This window comes from Gymnoscopelus braueri, assembly GCF_963280865.1.
Source record: "Gymnoscopelus braueri genome assembly, chromosome: 22".
Classification (NCBI taxonomy): Eukaryota; Metazoa; Chordata; class Actinopteri; order Myctophiformes; family Myctophidae; genus Gymnoscopelus; species Gymnoscopelus braueri.
The window spans coordinates 46,880,769-46,894,898 of record NC_137624.1 but is presented as its reverse complement, the minus strand read 5'-3'; the positions used below and the strand labels follow the sequence as shown (position 1 = coordinate 46,894,898).

Genomic DNA, 14,130 nt, shown 5'->3' with positions numbered 1-14,130 from the left:
CATTGCACGATGTGCAATGTATACTACGTTGTGTGAGATCGGGTTGAGTTAAGACCCTGATGCTCCTCACCTTAATGGGGTGACGTTTAGATTCAGGAGTTATGCAACTTTGATGATGCAGGAGGGCCACTATATTTCCCCACTCACTCCAGAGAGACACATACTATACTGTCGGGACATTCTATGTCACACAAAAGTAGCAAAAATAGCAGATCTACAAGCTCAAAACGCGCTTGAATTGGAATCCTGATTTTTGTTTTGTCATTTTTTAATTGGAATCCTGAAAAGTAAGATTTTTATTTCATTTCAAATGCATTTAGTTATACTTATATTAACTTTATGAACTTAAAAGTAGGGTATAAAGTGATATTTCTGGTCAAAACAAAAACGTTTTTGTTAAAACCCTAACCCTTTAGAAACACACATCTAGCTCGGATTTCTTCTTTTTTTGTGTGAAAATGAGCCGTATTATTCAACTGCACTCCCATCATGATGACGCCCATCGTTTGTTTGCCTTCATCTCCCCAGGTGGAAGCCATCATGCAGAGTGGGCCACCAGCTGAACATGTTGTGTAGAAATGCATTGGACCATATAGATCATGTCTGGGCCTTTCTCTGCTGTGCAAACATGAGTCAATGCATTCAGGCTTAAATGTACAAACGTAGGTAACGGAGAGAGGACCTCTCTCTGTTATCTACGTCACGTTACTTTCCATTGATAAAGATCCACTCTCACCATCACACAGGAAACCATGTTAATAAGGATAAATACTGCCCTTAGAGAAACGTACAGACTTCCTACATGATGATCACCATGGGATGGAAAAGGTACTCAAATGTTTTACTACTTTAAAAGTATTGGTATCAAAATGTACTTAAAGTGCCAAAAGTAAAAGTACAAAAATGTTTGAAAATAGCAGATCTACAAGCTCACAGCGCGTCACGATGTGACGTGCTCTGAGCTTGTATCTAAAATGTTTTTCTAAATCTTAACAGCATGTTGCTACAGTGGTGCTCCAACTTTTTCATGTCAAGGACCCCCAAAATGTTGGGTTAAAAATGAGTTGAAAATGTTCGCTTTAAAAGATTTGCACACATTTTCATGTTTAAAAAAAAAAAGCAGATCTACAAGCTCATAGCACTCTGTGCCACACTATGCCGCGCTTGCTTTCCCGGTTTTAATGGGCTTAAAAATCTGATAAATATTTGCATAGTAGGCCTACAGTACATTGATTGATTGATTGATTGAATACTTAATTAGTCAGAAATGTAAAACAGCACAGAGGTACAGTCAGACATTAAGGCTAAAAGGATTACACATTTCCATTGTGGTCTGTCTTCCTATGTATTCAATTCATCATAATAGCATAAAAATACTACCAACATACAATATCATCAACACATATAAGACACTATGGTCAAGGTTGTACTTTATTGTTACATCTTGTGTATCATCGTGTACGACTCGTACATGAGAGAAAAACATGTTTTTATTGGCCGTCCTTCAGACAATGCAGCAGCATAGATAATACCAACATAAACATGATAACATCATAAAATAGATTTAAAGACGAGAAAGAGTGCAAACAAGAGCAAAAAAATAATACAAAGAGAGCGTCATCATAATGTACAATGTGCTTATTACACGGCTTGGTTGAATGCTTGATTCTGATTGGTCACACTGAATTCAGCTGTGTGTTATTTCTGGATAATGACCAATGAGCTCAATAACTGACCTCTGTCTAATCAAAGAGAGCACCTAATTGGCTCATATGATCAACAGTGGTGTAAAGTGACTAAGTACATTTACTCAAGTACTGTACAACTTTTAGGTATTTTTTTTACTTTACTGTAGTATTTCCAATTTTCAGTACTTTTACTTCTACTCTACTACATCTAAGAGGAAAATATTATATTTTTACTAATCAGAAGACTGTAAACAAACACACCGTGTCATTTACAACTAAACGTTGCTCTCAACAATGTTTTAGAAAACATTTGAAGCGAGAAATAGACGATGCAATAACAGAAAATGTTATTCTATTTGATCAACACTTCCTTGTTTTCCGAGGCGACTGTGTCCGCCAGCCCAACACACCTCCCTCTAACCCCAGTACCATTTACTGAGCCCATGAAAGCTCTGATAGCCTTTGTGTATCTTCAGATGCTGACATGCTCTGCAGACCTGATCGCTGACAAAGAAGTGGCGATGGACCTTGTACCTCTCTCTCCACTGGAAGTACCGCATGTACTCGGTGTGGTTGTTGCCCAGGTGAACCAGCCTCTCCGCCAGCTCCTTGGGGCCGCCGGCGAAGTCGTCCACGTGAATGAAGGAGTCTCCCGGAACGTGGTCCTCGTAGTTGGCCCTGGAGGGGCCCAGGACTACGGGCACGGCCCCCATCCTCAGAGGATCGTACAGTTTGTCCGACACGTAGTCCCTGTCGATGGAGTTCTCCCACGACAGGTAGAACTTGCAGCGCCGCATCACCTCGACGTACTCTTGGTGAGTCACGGCGCGGTCGAAGGCTCTCCCGTAAAGCTCTATCTTGATGTGTTTTATCATCTCCTCGTAGACCTGATTGATTGAATATTTTGTTATAGGCAAAAAAAATTAAAACAGCTACAGTTACATTTAAAATACTTTGTCTAAAAGGTACATTAAAAAAAAAGTCCTAGCGGTCTTGTTTCCATTGAGGTCCTTGGTATTCAATTCATAGTCATATATAGTGGCACCAACAGTTCAAATATCAATACAGAAATACAGAAAAATAACACTATGTACAAACAAAAACAAAAAATGCAGAAAAAAAATAATAATGCTAGCTCCTTTTTTGGCCTTCTGAAAGGTGAATTTTCAGGGCTGTATTAAATGAACCCAGCATACTGCACTTTTTGAGGGATGGGGTTAGACTAGATTCAAAACCTGGGTGGCAGTGCTGTAGAAGGAGAATTTGCCCATGTTTGTTTTATGGGTGCACTACCAGATCTTTGTTAACGAACCTGAACTCTCTCGTACTGCGGGTTCCAGTTGCTCACCACCCAGCACACCAGCTTGTCCTTCTCCGGCAGCGTGAAGTTCTCGTCCTCCTGTGTCACGTATCACACATTTAACCCATTTAGGGGAATGAATCTGTGTCGGTTTTTTTAGATGTCTTTGGCTATTGAAAAATAGCAGATCTACAAGCTCATAGCGCGGCACCGAGTGAGCTTGTAGATCTGCTATTTTTGAAAAATATTTTTGTTTTTAATTCAAATCTTTGCTTCTGGGGGGATTCTACACATGTCTTCTAAATCCTAACAGTTTTCTGAAAAACGTATGTAGCTTTAATATCAGTGGTGCTTTTTCATATCAAGGACCCCCAAAATGATATGTATTTGGCCCCATCTCAAAATATGTTGTTCCAGGGACCCCCCAGAAGCAGAGATTTGAGTAACAAATGTTCCCTTTAAAAATATATATATATATATTCAAATATTTGCACAAATGGTCAAGATTTTTCCAAAATAGCAGATCTACAAGCTCAGTGCCGCGCTATGAGCTTGTAGATCTGCTATTCTGGTGCGTTCCTGGTTTGAATGGGTTAAGTTAAAGTAAAACATTTCAGATGACTAAAACATGACTGAAACTAAATGGAATATTCTGGAATTTCTGAAATAGCAGATCTACAACGATCTACAGCTTACAACATGTCACAAAGTGACGCGTTGTAAGCTTGTAGATCTGCTATTTCTGCCTTTTTTTAATATTTGAAAATGTGTGAAAAATGTTCGACATAGAAACGATTATGACGATTAAAATAATTGCGATTATCTCAAATAATTGCTAATAGACGTTTATGTGAGAACTGAGACAGACCTACCTGTGTCAGGGGGTCAGGTACCCATAATGCACCAGGATGTGATGATAGACCTACCTGTGTCAGGGGGGTCAGGTACCCATAATGCACCAGGATGTGATAGACCTACCTGTGTCAGGGGGGTCAGGTACCCATAATGCACCAGGATGTGATAGACCTACCTGTGTCAGGGGGTCAGGTACCCATAATGCACCAGGATGTGATAGACCTACCTGTGTCAGGGGGGTCAGGTACCCATAATGCACCAGGATGTGATAGACCTACCTGTGTCAGGGGGGTCAGGTACCCATAATGCACCAGGATGTGATAGACCTACCTGTGTCAGGGGGTCAGGTACCCATAATGCACCAGGATGTGATAGACCTACCTGTGTCAGGGGGTCAGGTACCCATAATGCACCAGGATGTGATAGACCTACCTGTGTCAGGGGGGTCAGATACCCATAATGCACCAGGATGTGATAGACCTACCTGTGTCAGGGGGGTCAGGTATCCATAAGGCACGGGGATGTGAGAGTCCAGCCGGTAGCTGCTGGTCAGGTTGAACAGGTCGTCGAGCGCGGGGATGTTGTTGGAATTGGCCGGAGACTCCCAGTTAAACCAGATCCATTTCTGGAACCAGGGGCGTGGTCCTGGCGGCATGTTGTCCAGCCCGCCGTGGATGTCTCTGTGGTGGAACAGGACGGCGTGCGCTTCGTGGTAAACGCTCCGGTCGTCCGTCAGCCGACATCCTTCCATGTCCAACTCACTGCACCTGATGAGACATTCTTTACTTAAAGGGATAGTTCACCCCCAAAAGGACTTTTTTCCTATGGATTAGTCATCCCATGGAGACTTGAATTCATGGATATTGTTTAGTTTTTGTCTCATTCCTAAGACAATAATCTGATGACCAGCGGAACCGGTAGGCAGCGGTTCCGGTAGGAGACACAAGGGAGACTCTTTGTGTCTCCTACCGGAACCGCTGCCGGTCATCACATTTTTGTCTTAGGAATGAGACAAAAACTAAACAATATCCATGAATCCATGAATTAATCCATAGAAAAAAAGTCGTTTTGGGGTGAACTATCCCTTTAAGTAAAAATATCAATTCTGCAATGTAGAAACACTCTGTTACAAGTTAAAGTCCAGAATAAAAAAATGTACTTGAGGTATTGGTATTAAAATGTACTTAAAGTACCAAAAGTAGAAAGTATACTCATTAGGCAGAATGTCCCATTTCACAAGTTTCCAAATGTCTAAAATGTCAAAAAAATCTTTTGAAAATAGAAGATCTACAAGCTCACAATGCAACGCATTGTGAGCTTGCAGATCGGCTTTTTTCAAATGTCCGAAATGTATATCGGGCTGAAGTGGTTAATGTATGTTTTGTAACAATAATCCAAATCTACAAAGTAACTAGTAACTAAAGTTGTATAATAATTGTAGTGGAGTAAAAAGTATAATATTTTCCTCTGAGATGTATTGGAGTAGAAGTAAAAGAGAAATAAAAAAAAAAAAATCAATATTGTACTTAAAGGGGTATTTCACTTAAAAAAAAACTTTGGGTAATTTTAGGGTCTACTCAGGCTTTTGAGAGCCCCCCAGACCGTTTTTAAGTTGCTTGATTCAGTATTTAGATATTCATTTTGTCAGACTTTGGGGGGTGCAAATATCCAAACCTCACATATAGGGGCGGTTTCACCGCCCAAAAATCACACCCAGTGTGAAGTGGGCGGTGTGGTCATCACAGACCCATGACTCACTTTAAAAAAGTGCATAGACCTATTTATAGGACTATGCACATGTGTCATGTGTCTCGCTAGCCAATCACAGTGCTGAATAGAGTCAGCCAATAGAGTCAGCCAATCACAGTGCAGCTAGTGGTCATCACAGTGATGGAAGCTCACTTAAAGAAAAGTATAGATTTGCATTGAATGTGGGGTTAGGGGTGTACAATGGGTGGCCAATCACAGTGCAGGGTTAGGGTACAACCAGAACCAAGGACCGGTGTTTTTGATGAATCTAACAAGTTTTTTTTAAAGTGAAATATCCCTTTAAGTACAGTACTTGAGTAAATGTATGTAGTTACTTTACACCACTGACCTGATGTTAACGTTGTCACCAAACGGCCAGAACCACATCAGTATCAGAATGTCCTCCTCTGTGTGAACTGACTGTGGACCCATCTGCTGGTCTGATGTGTTTGGGTTCAGGAGCTGAAGGGACATGTTCACAATATCCTCTGGTCCTGGTGGTGGGGAGACCCTGTCCTCTGGTCCTGGTGGTGGGGAGACCCTGTCCTCTGGTCCTGGTGGTGGGGAGACCCTGTCCTCTGGTCCTGGTGGTGGGGAGACCCTGCAGAGGCTGAAGGAGGTCAGGTTGATGTCTAGGTTGTACATGAGATACGACAGGAAACACATGAGCAACAGGAAGCCGATGCAGAGGTGTTGTCGAGTGACCTGGAACCATGAGGTCATGGTTATAGCTCTGTGAGAGAGAGAGAAGACAGAGAGACAGTCACTTCATCACACATATACCAAGGGTGATGCAGAAGGTCACTATATATTTACACTCTCACTCCAGAGAGACACATGTACTGTCAGGCAGACACCTCTTATCTCTGTATTTTAACTTTTTTTCGCCATTCTATGTCACACAAAAGTAGAAAAGTACAAAAATAGCCGATCTACAAGCTCAAGACGTATTTTGAGCTTGTAGATCTTTGAATTGGAATCCGGATTTTTTTTTTTATTACAATCCTGAAAAGTATATTTTTTGTATTAAAGTTCAAATGCATTTAGTTACTTATGTTAACTTTATGAACTTCAGAAGTCCACACGGGCGTGGACTCCCAAATAATGGCCCGCCTCTCATTGAAAATGAATTACAAAGGCGCGTCGGCCACTTCCCGTCTGAAATAACTTTTATGGCATTTAGAAGACCTTTGTAGAATGAATCCCCCTGAAGCAAAGATTTGAGTTAAAAACGTTTGTAACCCTAAAACAATAATCTGGTGATGAGCGGCAGTGGTTCCGGTAGGAGACGACAAAGAGTCTATTATATATTTTTCACTATGCATGATTCTTACCCTTTTCCGCACATGGTATCCATAAAGTAAAGGCATTCTTCCTGCTCGCAGATGTTTTCACTTTTAGTGGAATAGAAAGTCTAAGCGACGGGTTGAAGTCAACCCCCGTCCACATGCACAGTACAGTACTGCTCCTGTCAGATTGCATTATGGGAAAACATGCCACAGGCTGACTAAATAAGACATTTAAAGGCTTGTTTCAACCCGTCAGTTAGACGTTCTATGGCAGACATTCAATGTTTTCACACAAATACAATGATAGAAATATGTATTTGGAAAATTAAAAAAAGGCAGAGTGTGAATTGCCCCGTAACACTTGGAAGGATGTCGTATGTGATATATGTCAGTGCTTCTCAAACTTCTTCATGTCAAGGACCCCCAAAATGATATGTATTTGGCCGCGGACCCCCATCTCAAATATGTTGTTCCAGGGACCCCCAAAAGCAAAGGTTTGGTTAAATATATATTATATTCAAAGGTTTGCACACATTTTCACAAATGTTTTAATATTTTTGAATAGGCAAAGTATAAAAGGTTACATTTATTGTGATGCTATATTAACACATTTTTGCTGGGGAACCCCTGGAACCCTTTAAGAAGCGATGATATATGTCATATGATCAAAAAAGTTTCCCTAGAGCTATGAGGAAAATTAAAAACCATTCACTAAATAATACAGTTCTTAATAACCTTTTTAAAGGCGCGCTCCCACCGCATTTTTATTTGACCTCTGGGGTGGACTCTGCCAATGCTTTGTCAATGCAAATGCGTGGATTCGTGGAAAAAATACGCAAGACCACGAATCCACGCATTTGCATTGACAAAGCATTGACATTGACAGCATTGACATCAAAATGTACTTAAAGTACCAAAAGTAGAAAGTACTCATTATGCAGAATGTCCCGTTTCAAGTCTTCAAATGCATCAAAATATTTTGAAAATAGCTGATCTATAAGCTCACAATGCGTCGCATCGTGACGCATTGTGAGCTTGTAGATCTGCTATTTTCAAATGGCCGAAATGTATATAAGGCTTAAGTGGTTAATATATGTTTTGTAACTACAAAGTAACTACTGTAGTAACTAAAATATTAATAATTGTAGTGGAGTAGTAAGAGCCATTTGAGCCCTTTGTCTCTAAATTGTCAAATTGATGTCACCGCAGGGCTTGGTCAAGGCCAAGGTTGTCAGGGTTACAGGGTATTTATTTAACCATGTCTGTAATCAAGGGCAGGTGTTGCTGATAGGAGGCAAACAGTTTTTTGATTGTGTTTAGGAGGGCTGTTGATTTAGCCACCGTACGTTGAACTGTTTGTTTAATTGTATTATTCGTATACTGGAGTGATATAGGCACGAAAGCTACAAAGAGTAAATAAAACATTGTTTATGAGTTCCATGGACGTTTGGACCTTCAGTATTTGAGCACACGTCAGAACTTCCTCGGCAACCAGTGCAGTGCCAGAAGTACAGGACCTTACACCTGACACTACACTTAACAGTAGCACCCAAGTATAGGACTCGGGCGTTACATTGGTCAAAAGCTGCCTCGGTTCAGGTTGACTGTTTATTGGAAGCAAGTAGGGGAGGCCATAGCTGAGTGGTTAGTGAGCCCGCCTAGGGAGCCAGAGGCCCTGGTTTCCCCAGGTACGATTCCAGGCCACGCCAGCATATGTGTCGATGAAATGAAATTTGTCCCTGAGCAAGACTCTTAACCCCTAATTGCTCACAGGCCCTCATTGGAAACAAGACCGTAGGGACTTTCATGAACGTCCTGTTAAAAGGAATTATCCTTATCCTTATCCAAGTCAAACCAGCAGGGCTCGTGTGGACACGCACGGACAGGCCGTGTGTGTGTGGAGAGGAGTGGACGGGTCACGGATCCACGGCAGAGACGGGGACCCACGACGGAGACGGCCAAAGCGGGCGATCGTCTACAAGCTGTGCTGTACAGCTGGAGGTGCCACCCGGAGCTACAGGAGCCATACCGGGGACATCAACACGCCAGCCCAGCAGAGACCGCGACTGGACCCGTGTCCGGACCGCACGGCGATCATCTTCTAGTCAGCGTGTTTGGTGTGTGCGGTGGTGGTGCGGTATGTTTCAGCGGCGCAGCGCCGCCGACCCAAACAATGGCCATTGTGTAATTGTGTGCACACTGAACACGCTTTTGACCAATGTAGCGCCCAAGTCCAACACTTGAGGTGCTATTTAAGTGTAGTGTCAAAGGTCCTATACTTATGGTACTACACTGGTTGCCGAGGAAGTTCTGACGTGTGCTCAAATACTGAAGGTCCAAACGTCCATGGAATTCATAAACAATGTTTTATTATCTGTAGCTTTGTCGTGCCAATCACTTTAAGCATACAATAAATCAATATATATAAATAAACACAGAGAATACAGACCACCAGCTCTATCAAACACAGTCAGAAGCTGTTTGCCTCTGCCACTGGCAACACCTGACACTGATTACAGACCTTGTTAAGTACCTAGGCAACCTTGACCAAGCCCTGCAGTGACATCATCAATTAACAAGCAATCATATATATGGCTCAATTGGCTCTTACACCAGCCCCTAATTGCTACTGGCATAAAAACAGAGCAATTATTAAACAAAAATTACAAAGAGCCATAAACTAAAACAAAATACAAATACCATTTTAGGCAATATTCAAAATTGCAAAAACAAACTTGTTTAAATCTTAAACTTCACAAAAAACAGCTTTTGACTGTGTTTGATATAGCTGGTGGTCTGTATTGTCTGTGTTTATTGTCTCCGCCAGGCCGAAAGGCATGGCGAGAGAGTATGTTTTGCACCCTGTCTGTCCGTCCGTCCGTCCGTGTGTCCATCTGTCTGTGAACAGCTAATCTCCGGCACCGTTGGCCCGCTCCCTGCGAAACTGTGCACACACACTCCCTGGATGCCAATTCAGAAGCTCTGCCCCAAATCTTTCACATGGGCCTGTTATAGCACCACCAGGAGGCCGATTTGTGCAAAACAATTTTTTTTATATTACTCCTACAGATTTGATCCAAAAAACACGCAAATCAGTACACAGTATCTCTATAGTCATGTGATCAACACGGATCTGTCCGATTTTCCATATTCCATCCTCATTGGCTAAAATTGGCTTACAAAGTTTGCAGTATTGGTTCGTTTTAAACAAAATGCCTCAAATCATCAACGCAGCATGCGATTTCCGTGAAATTGTGCACGCACATTCCCACTAGGCCGAGGAAGAAATGCCACTTGAAAATGTTTAAATCAGCCTCATGGTGGCGCTATAGCATGCCGATTCGTGTTTTTACCTATAACTGCACCGATCTGTGTGAAACTTTGCACGCACTCTCCCTAAAGGCCAAGGAAAAACCTTTGCCATGCATTTTTCACATCTGCCTTTTAGAGCGCCACCAGGAGGCCGATTTGTGCAAAACACTTTTTTATATTACTCCTACAGATTTTATCCAAACATCACGCAAATCGGTACACAGTATCTCTATAGTCATGTGATCAACATGGATCTGTCCGATTTCCCCACCTGTGCTCCGAGGAGCACTTTTTCTAGTTTGTTTATGTGTTGATCTATGTATGCTAAAGTGATAGAAAGCTACTAAGAATAAATATAATTTGTTATGAACTTTACGGACGGTTTGGACTTATTCAAGCACACGTCGAAACAAACCCTGGCTGTCGGCAACCAGTAGTGCCTAAAAGGACTTTAGACCCTACATTTAAGTAAAAAAAACTGCCTCGGTGCAGGTGGACCTGTTTATTGGAAGCTAGTCACACCAGCGGGGCTCGTTTTTGGACACGCACGGATAGGCCGTGTGTGTGTTTGGTTTGGAGTGGAGTGGAAGGATCCACGGCGGAGTGTGTGTTTGGTGTGTGTGTGGTACATTTCAGCGGCGCAGCGCCGCCGACACAAAAAATGGCCATATAAATGTGTGCACACTAAACTAACCTAAACCCAATGCATTGGTAACAAGCGCCCTAAAAGGAAATTGCGCGTTAAGGCGTGTTGTTTTGGACAAGACTGTATTGCGTTTGAAGAGGTTGAACATTCACTAAGACTTTATTTATTTATGGAGAAAAGGAGAGGCGCAAACATGCGCTGACAAAGAGCTGTCAAAGAATGACAATGAGGTGGAACTTGAGTCTGGTGGTGCAGTGGGAAGACTGCGAAACTGAAAAATTGAATTTGCTATTTAAGCTCAAAGAAGAGATTGTTGCCCTAGTAAATGAGAAATATGCAAATGAGGCTAAATGTACGTTTCGAAAATTCATGTGTTTATGATGTAACCAAAAATGCTCAGGTGACTTTGTTGGTTTTTTTGCCTATTGATGAATCAACTGAAAAATGGTAGAAAACAATAATGCTGAGTTTTGATGGGTTTATTGATGAGATGAACAGGTGGATTTATGGTCAAAGTGCCAATGTTGGGTCTAATGTTCATGCAAAACATGGTAGATCCACAGCTTCGAAGCCAAGCAGCAAAGGTCCTCCATCTCAGCTGCCCTAAAGGCGGAGAAAGCTGCACTCATGGTTCGTGCTGCTGCTCTAAAGGAAGCGCATGCTTTGGAGGAGCAGGCTGAAGCTCTGAGGAGGACACATAGAGAGCAAGCTGAAGCTCTGAGGAGGACACATAGAGAGCAAGCTGAGGCTCTGAGGACACAGGAGGAGCAGGCTCGCTAGGCCGAGGTTCTGAGGATGACACAGAGTGACCAGGCTGAGGCTCTGAGGAAGAAGCAGAGGTCAGCGGCTGTCAGTGAGGTCAAACATCAAAGTGATGCAGATGAGCCACCAGCTGTGGAAGTGCTCTCTTCCTCTGTGGAAAAAGGCAAGACGAATAAAAGGAAGGTCCCAGTGGTGATCGAATTTGAGTCTGATGAGATGCAGGCAGAGCAATATGCCATGATCAGTGGCTTGGTGGAACAATCAGCTGTGGTGCAGAAGACCAAGCTGAACAGAGTGGTGAAAGAGCCACTCAATGCAGAAAAGCATCCTTCCCCATCACAGAGATCCAGTGACGATGGAAAGACAATTGGCTCCATAAAGGAAACGACATCCTACCATGACCACAGTAGTGAGTCTTCTGAGGTTGGCAAGACAATGAAAGCAGCGAAGGCGAAGAAGCCTGCCGCTAAGAATGCTGGCAAAGCAAAGAAACCAGCCATGGCTAATAGGCCAAAGAAGGTGAAGGCAAAGAAGCCTGCTGCCATGAAGGTAGCTGCTAAAAGCTCGAGGAGGAGGAAGAAGGCAAAATGGCAGAGCCAGAGAAAGAGGAGGGAAGGAAGATGGCAGAGCTCAAGAAAGAGGAGGGAAGGAAGATGGCAGAGCTCAAGAAAGAAAAGAATACAAGTAGACAGAGGAGTTCAGGCAGGTCTCTGACTCATCATCAACCAATTTTGAGTTTGGGTTTTGCAATTATGAATATTGCCTGAGTTGTTATTGCCTAAAAGGGTATTTGTATTTTGTTTTTATGGCTCTTTGTAATGTTTTGTTTTTGAATTGCTCTGTTTTATGCCAGTAGCAATTAGGGGCTGGTGTAAGAGCCATTTGAGCCCTTTTGTCTCTAAATTGATGATGTCACCACAGGGCTTGGTCAAGGCCAAGGTTGTCAGGGTTACAGGGTATTTATTTAACCATGTCTGTAATCAAGGGCAGGTGTTGCTGATAGGAGGCAAACAGTTTTTTGACTGTGTTTAGGAGGGCTGTTGATTTAGCCACCGTACGTTGAACTGTTTGTTTAATTGTATTATTCGTATGCTGGAGTGATAGGCACGAAAGCTACTAAGAATACATCTTTTTGTTATGAACTTTACGGACGGTTTGGACTTCAGTTATTCAAGCACACGTCGAAACAAACCCTAGCTGTCGGCAACCAGTAGTGCCTAAAAGTATAGGACTTTAGACCCTACAGGAGTAAAAGTACAATATTTGCCCCTGAGTTGTTGTGGAGCAGAAGTAAAAGTAACTAGAAAAAGTGCTCCTCGGAGCACAGGTCTCCGCCAGGTCAGGTAGGTTATTGTGGGTCAGCAATATTTGGAATTCGCCAATCAGGATGGATTATAAAAAATCGGACGGAACCATCTTGATCACTTGACTATAGAGATAATGTGTAGCTGATTTGCATGATGTTTTGAAAAAAGAAAAATCGGCCTGCTGGTGGCGCTATAATAGGGCAATGTTAAAAGGGTGGCGTTTGTTCTTCAACGTAGTGCGAATGTGCGTGCAAAGTTCCACGGCAATCGGGTGCTGCGTTCATGATTTGCGGCATTTTGTTGAAAACAGGCCACTCCTGCAAACTTTAGATGTCAATGTTAGCCAATCAGGATGGAATATGAAAAATCAAACAGATCCATCTTGATGACATGACTATAGAGATCATGTGTACCGCTTTGCGTGAAATTTTTATAAAATCTGAAGGCTTAATCTCAAAAAATGTGTTTTACATAAGTCGGCCTCCTGGTGGCGCTATAAAGGCTAATGTGAAAAATGCAGGGCAGATGTTTTTCCTTGGCCTCTAGGGAGTATGCGTGCAAAGTTTCACGCAGATCGGTGTAGTTAGAGTTAAAAACGCAAATCAGCCTTTTATAGCGCCACCATGAGGCTGATTTGAACATTTTCAAGTGGCATTGCTTCCTCGGCCTAGGGGGAATGTGCGTGTGAAATTTCACGGAAATGGCAAGCTGTGTTCATGATTTGAGGCATTTAGTTCAAAACGGACCAATCCTGCAAACTTTGGAAGCCAACCTTAGCCAATCAGGATGGAATATGGAAAATCAGACAGATCCGAGTTGATCACATGACTATAGAGATACTGTGTACTGATTGGCGTGATGTTTGGATCAAATCTGTAGGAGTAATATCCAAAAATGGGTTTTGCACAAATTGGCCTCCTGGTGGCGCTATAACAGGGCCATGTAAACAAAAAATAGGTAGAGGTTCTGAATTGGCATCCAGGGAGTGTGTGTGCACAGTTTCGCAGCGACCGGCCCAACGGTGCCGGAGATTAGCTGTTCACAGACAGATGGACACACGGACGGACGGACACACGGACGGACGGACAGGGGGTGAAACATACTCTCTCTATTTTTTCATTGTCTCCGTCATGCCTTTCGGCCTGGCGGAGACAATGAAAAAATACTCAAGTAAAGTAAAAATGCCTCAAAATTGTACTTAAGTACAGTACTTGAGTACATG

General features: G+C 42.6%; 1 protein-coding gene across 1 annotated transcript; it reads right to left on the bottom strand.

The window, feature by feature from the left end:
• Positions 1–2,104: 2,104 nt before the first annotated feature.
• On the bottom strand, positions 2,105–6,315 carry LOC308079087 (4-galactosyl-N-acetylglucosaminide 3-alpha-L-fucosyltransferase 9-like; the record flags this gene model as incomplete). Its single annotated transcript, XM_080420427.1, has 4 exons — positions 2,105–2,575; positions 3,001–3,087; positions 4,328–4,610; positions 5,942–6,315. The coding sequence occupies 4 exons, from the start codon at positions 6,313–6,315 to the stop codon at positions 2,105–2,107; spliced, it is 1,215 nt and encodes a 404-aa protein (XP_080276553.1).
• Positions 6,316–14,130: the final 7,815 nt, after the last annotated feature.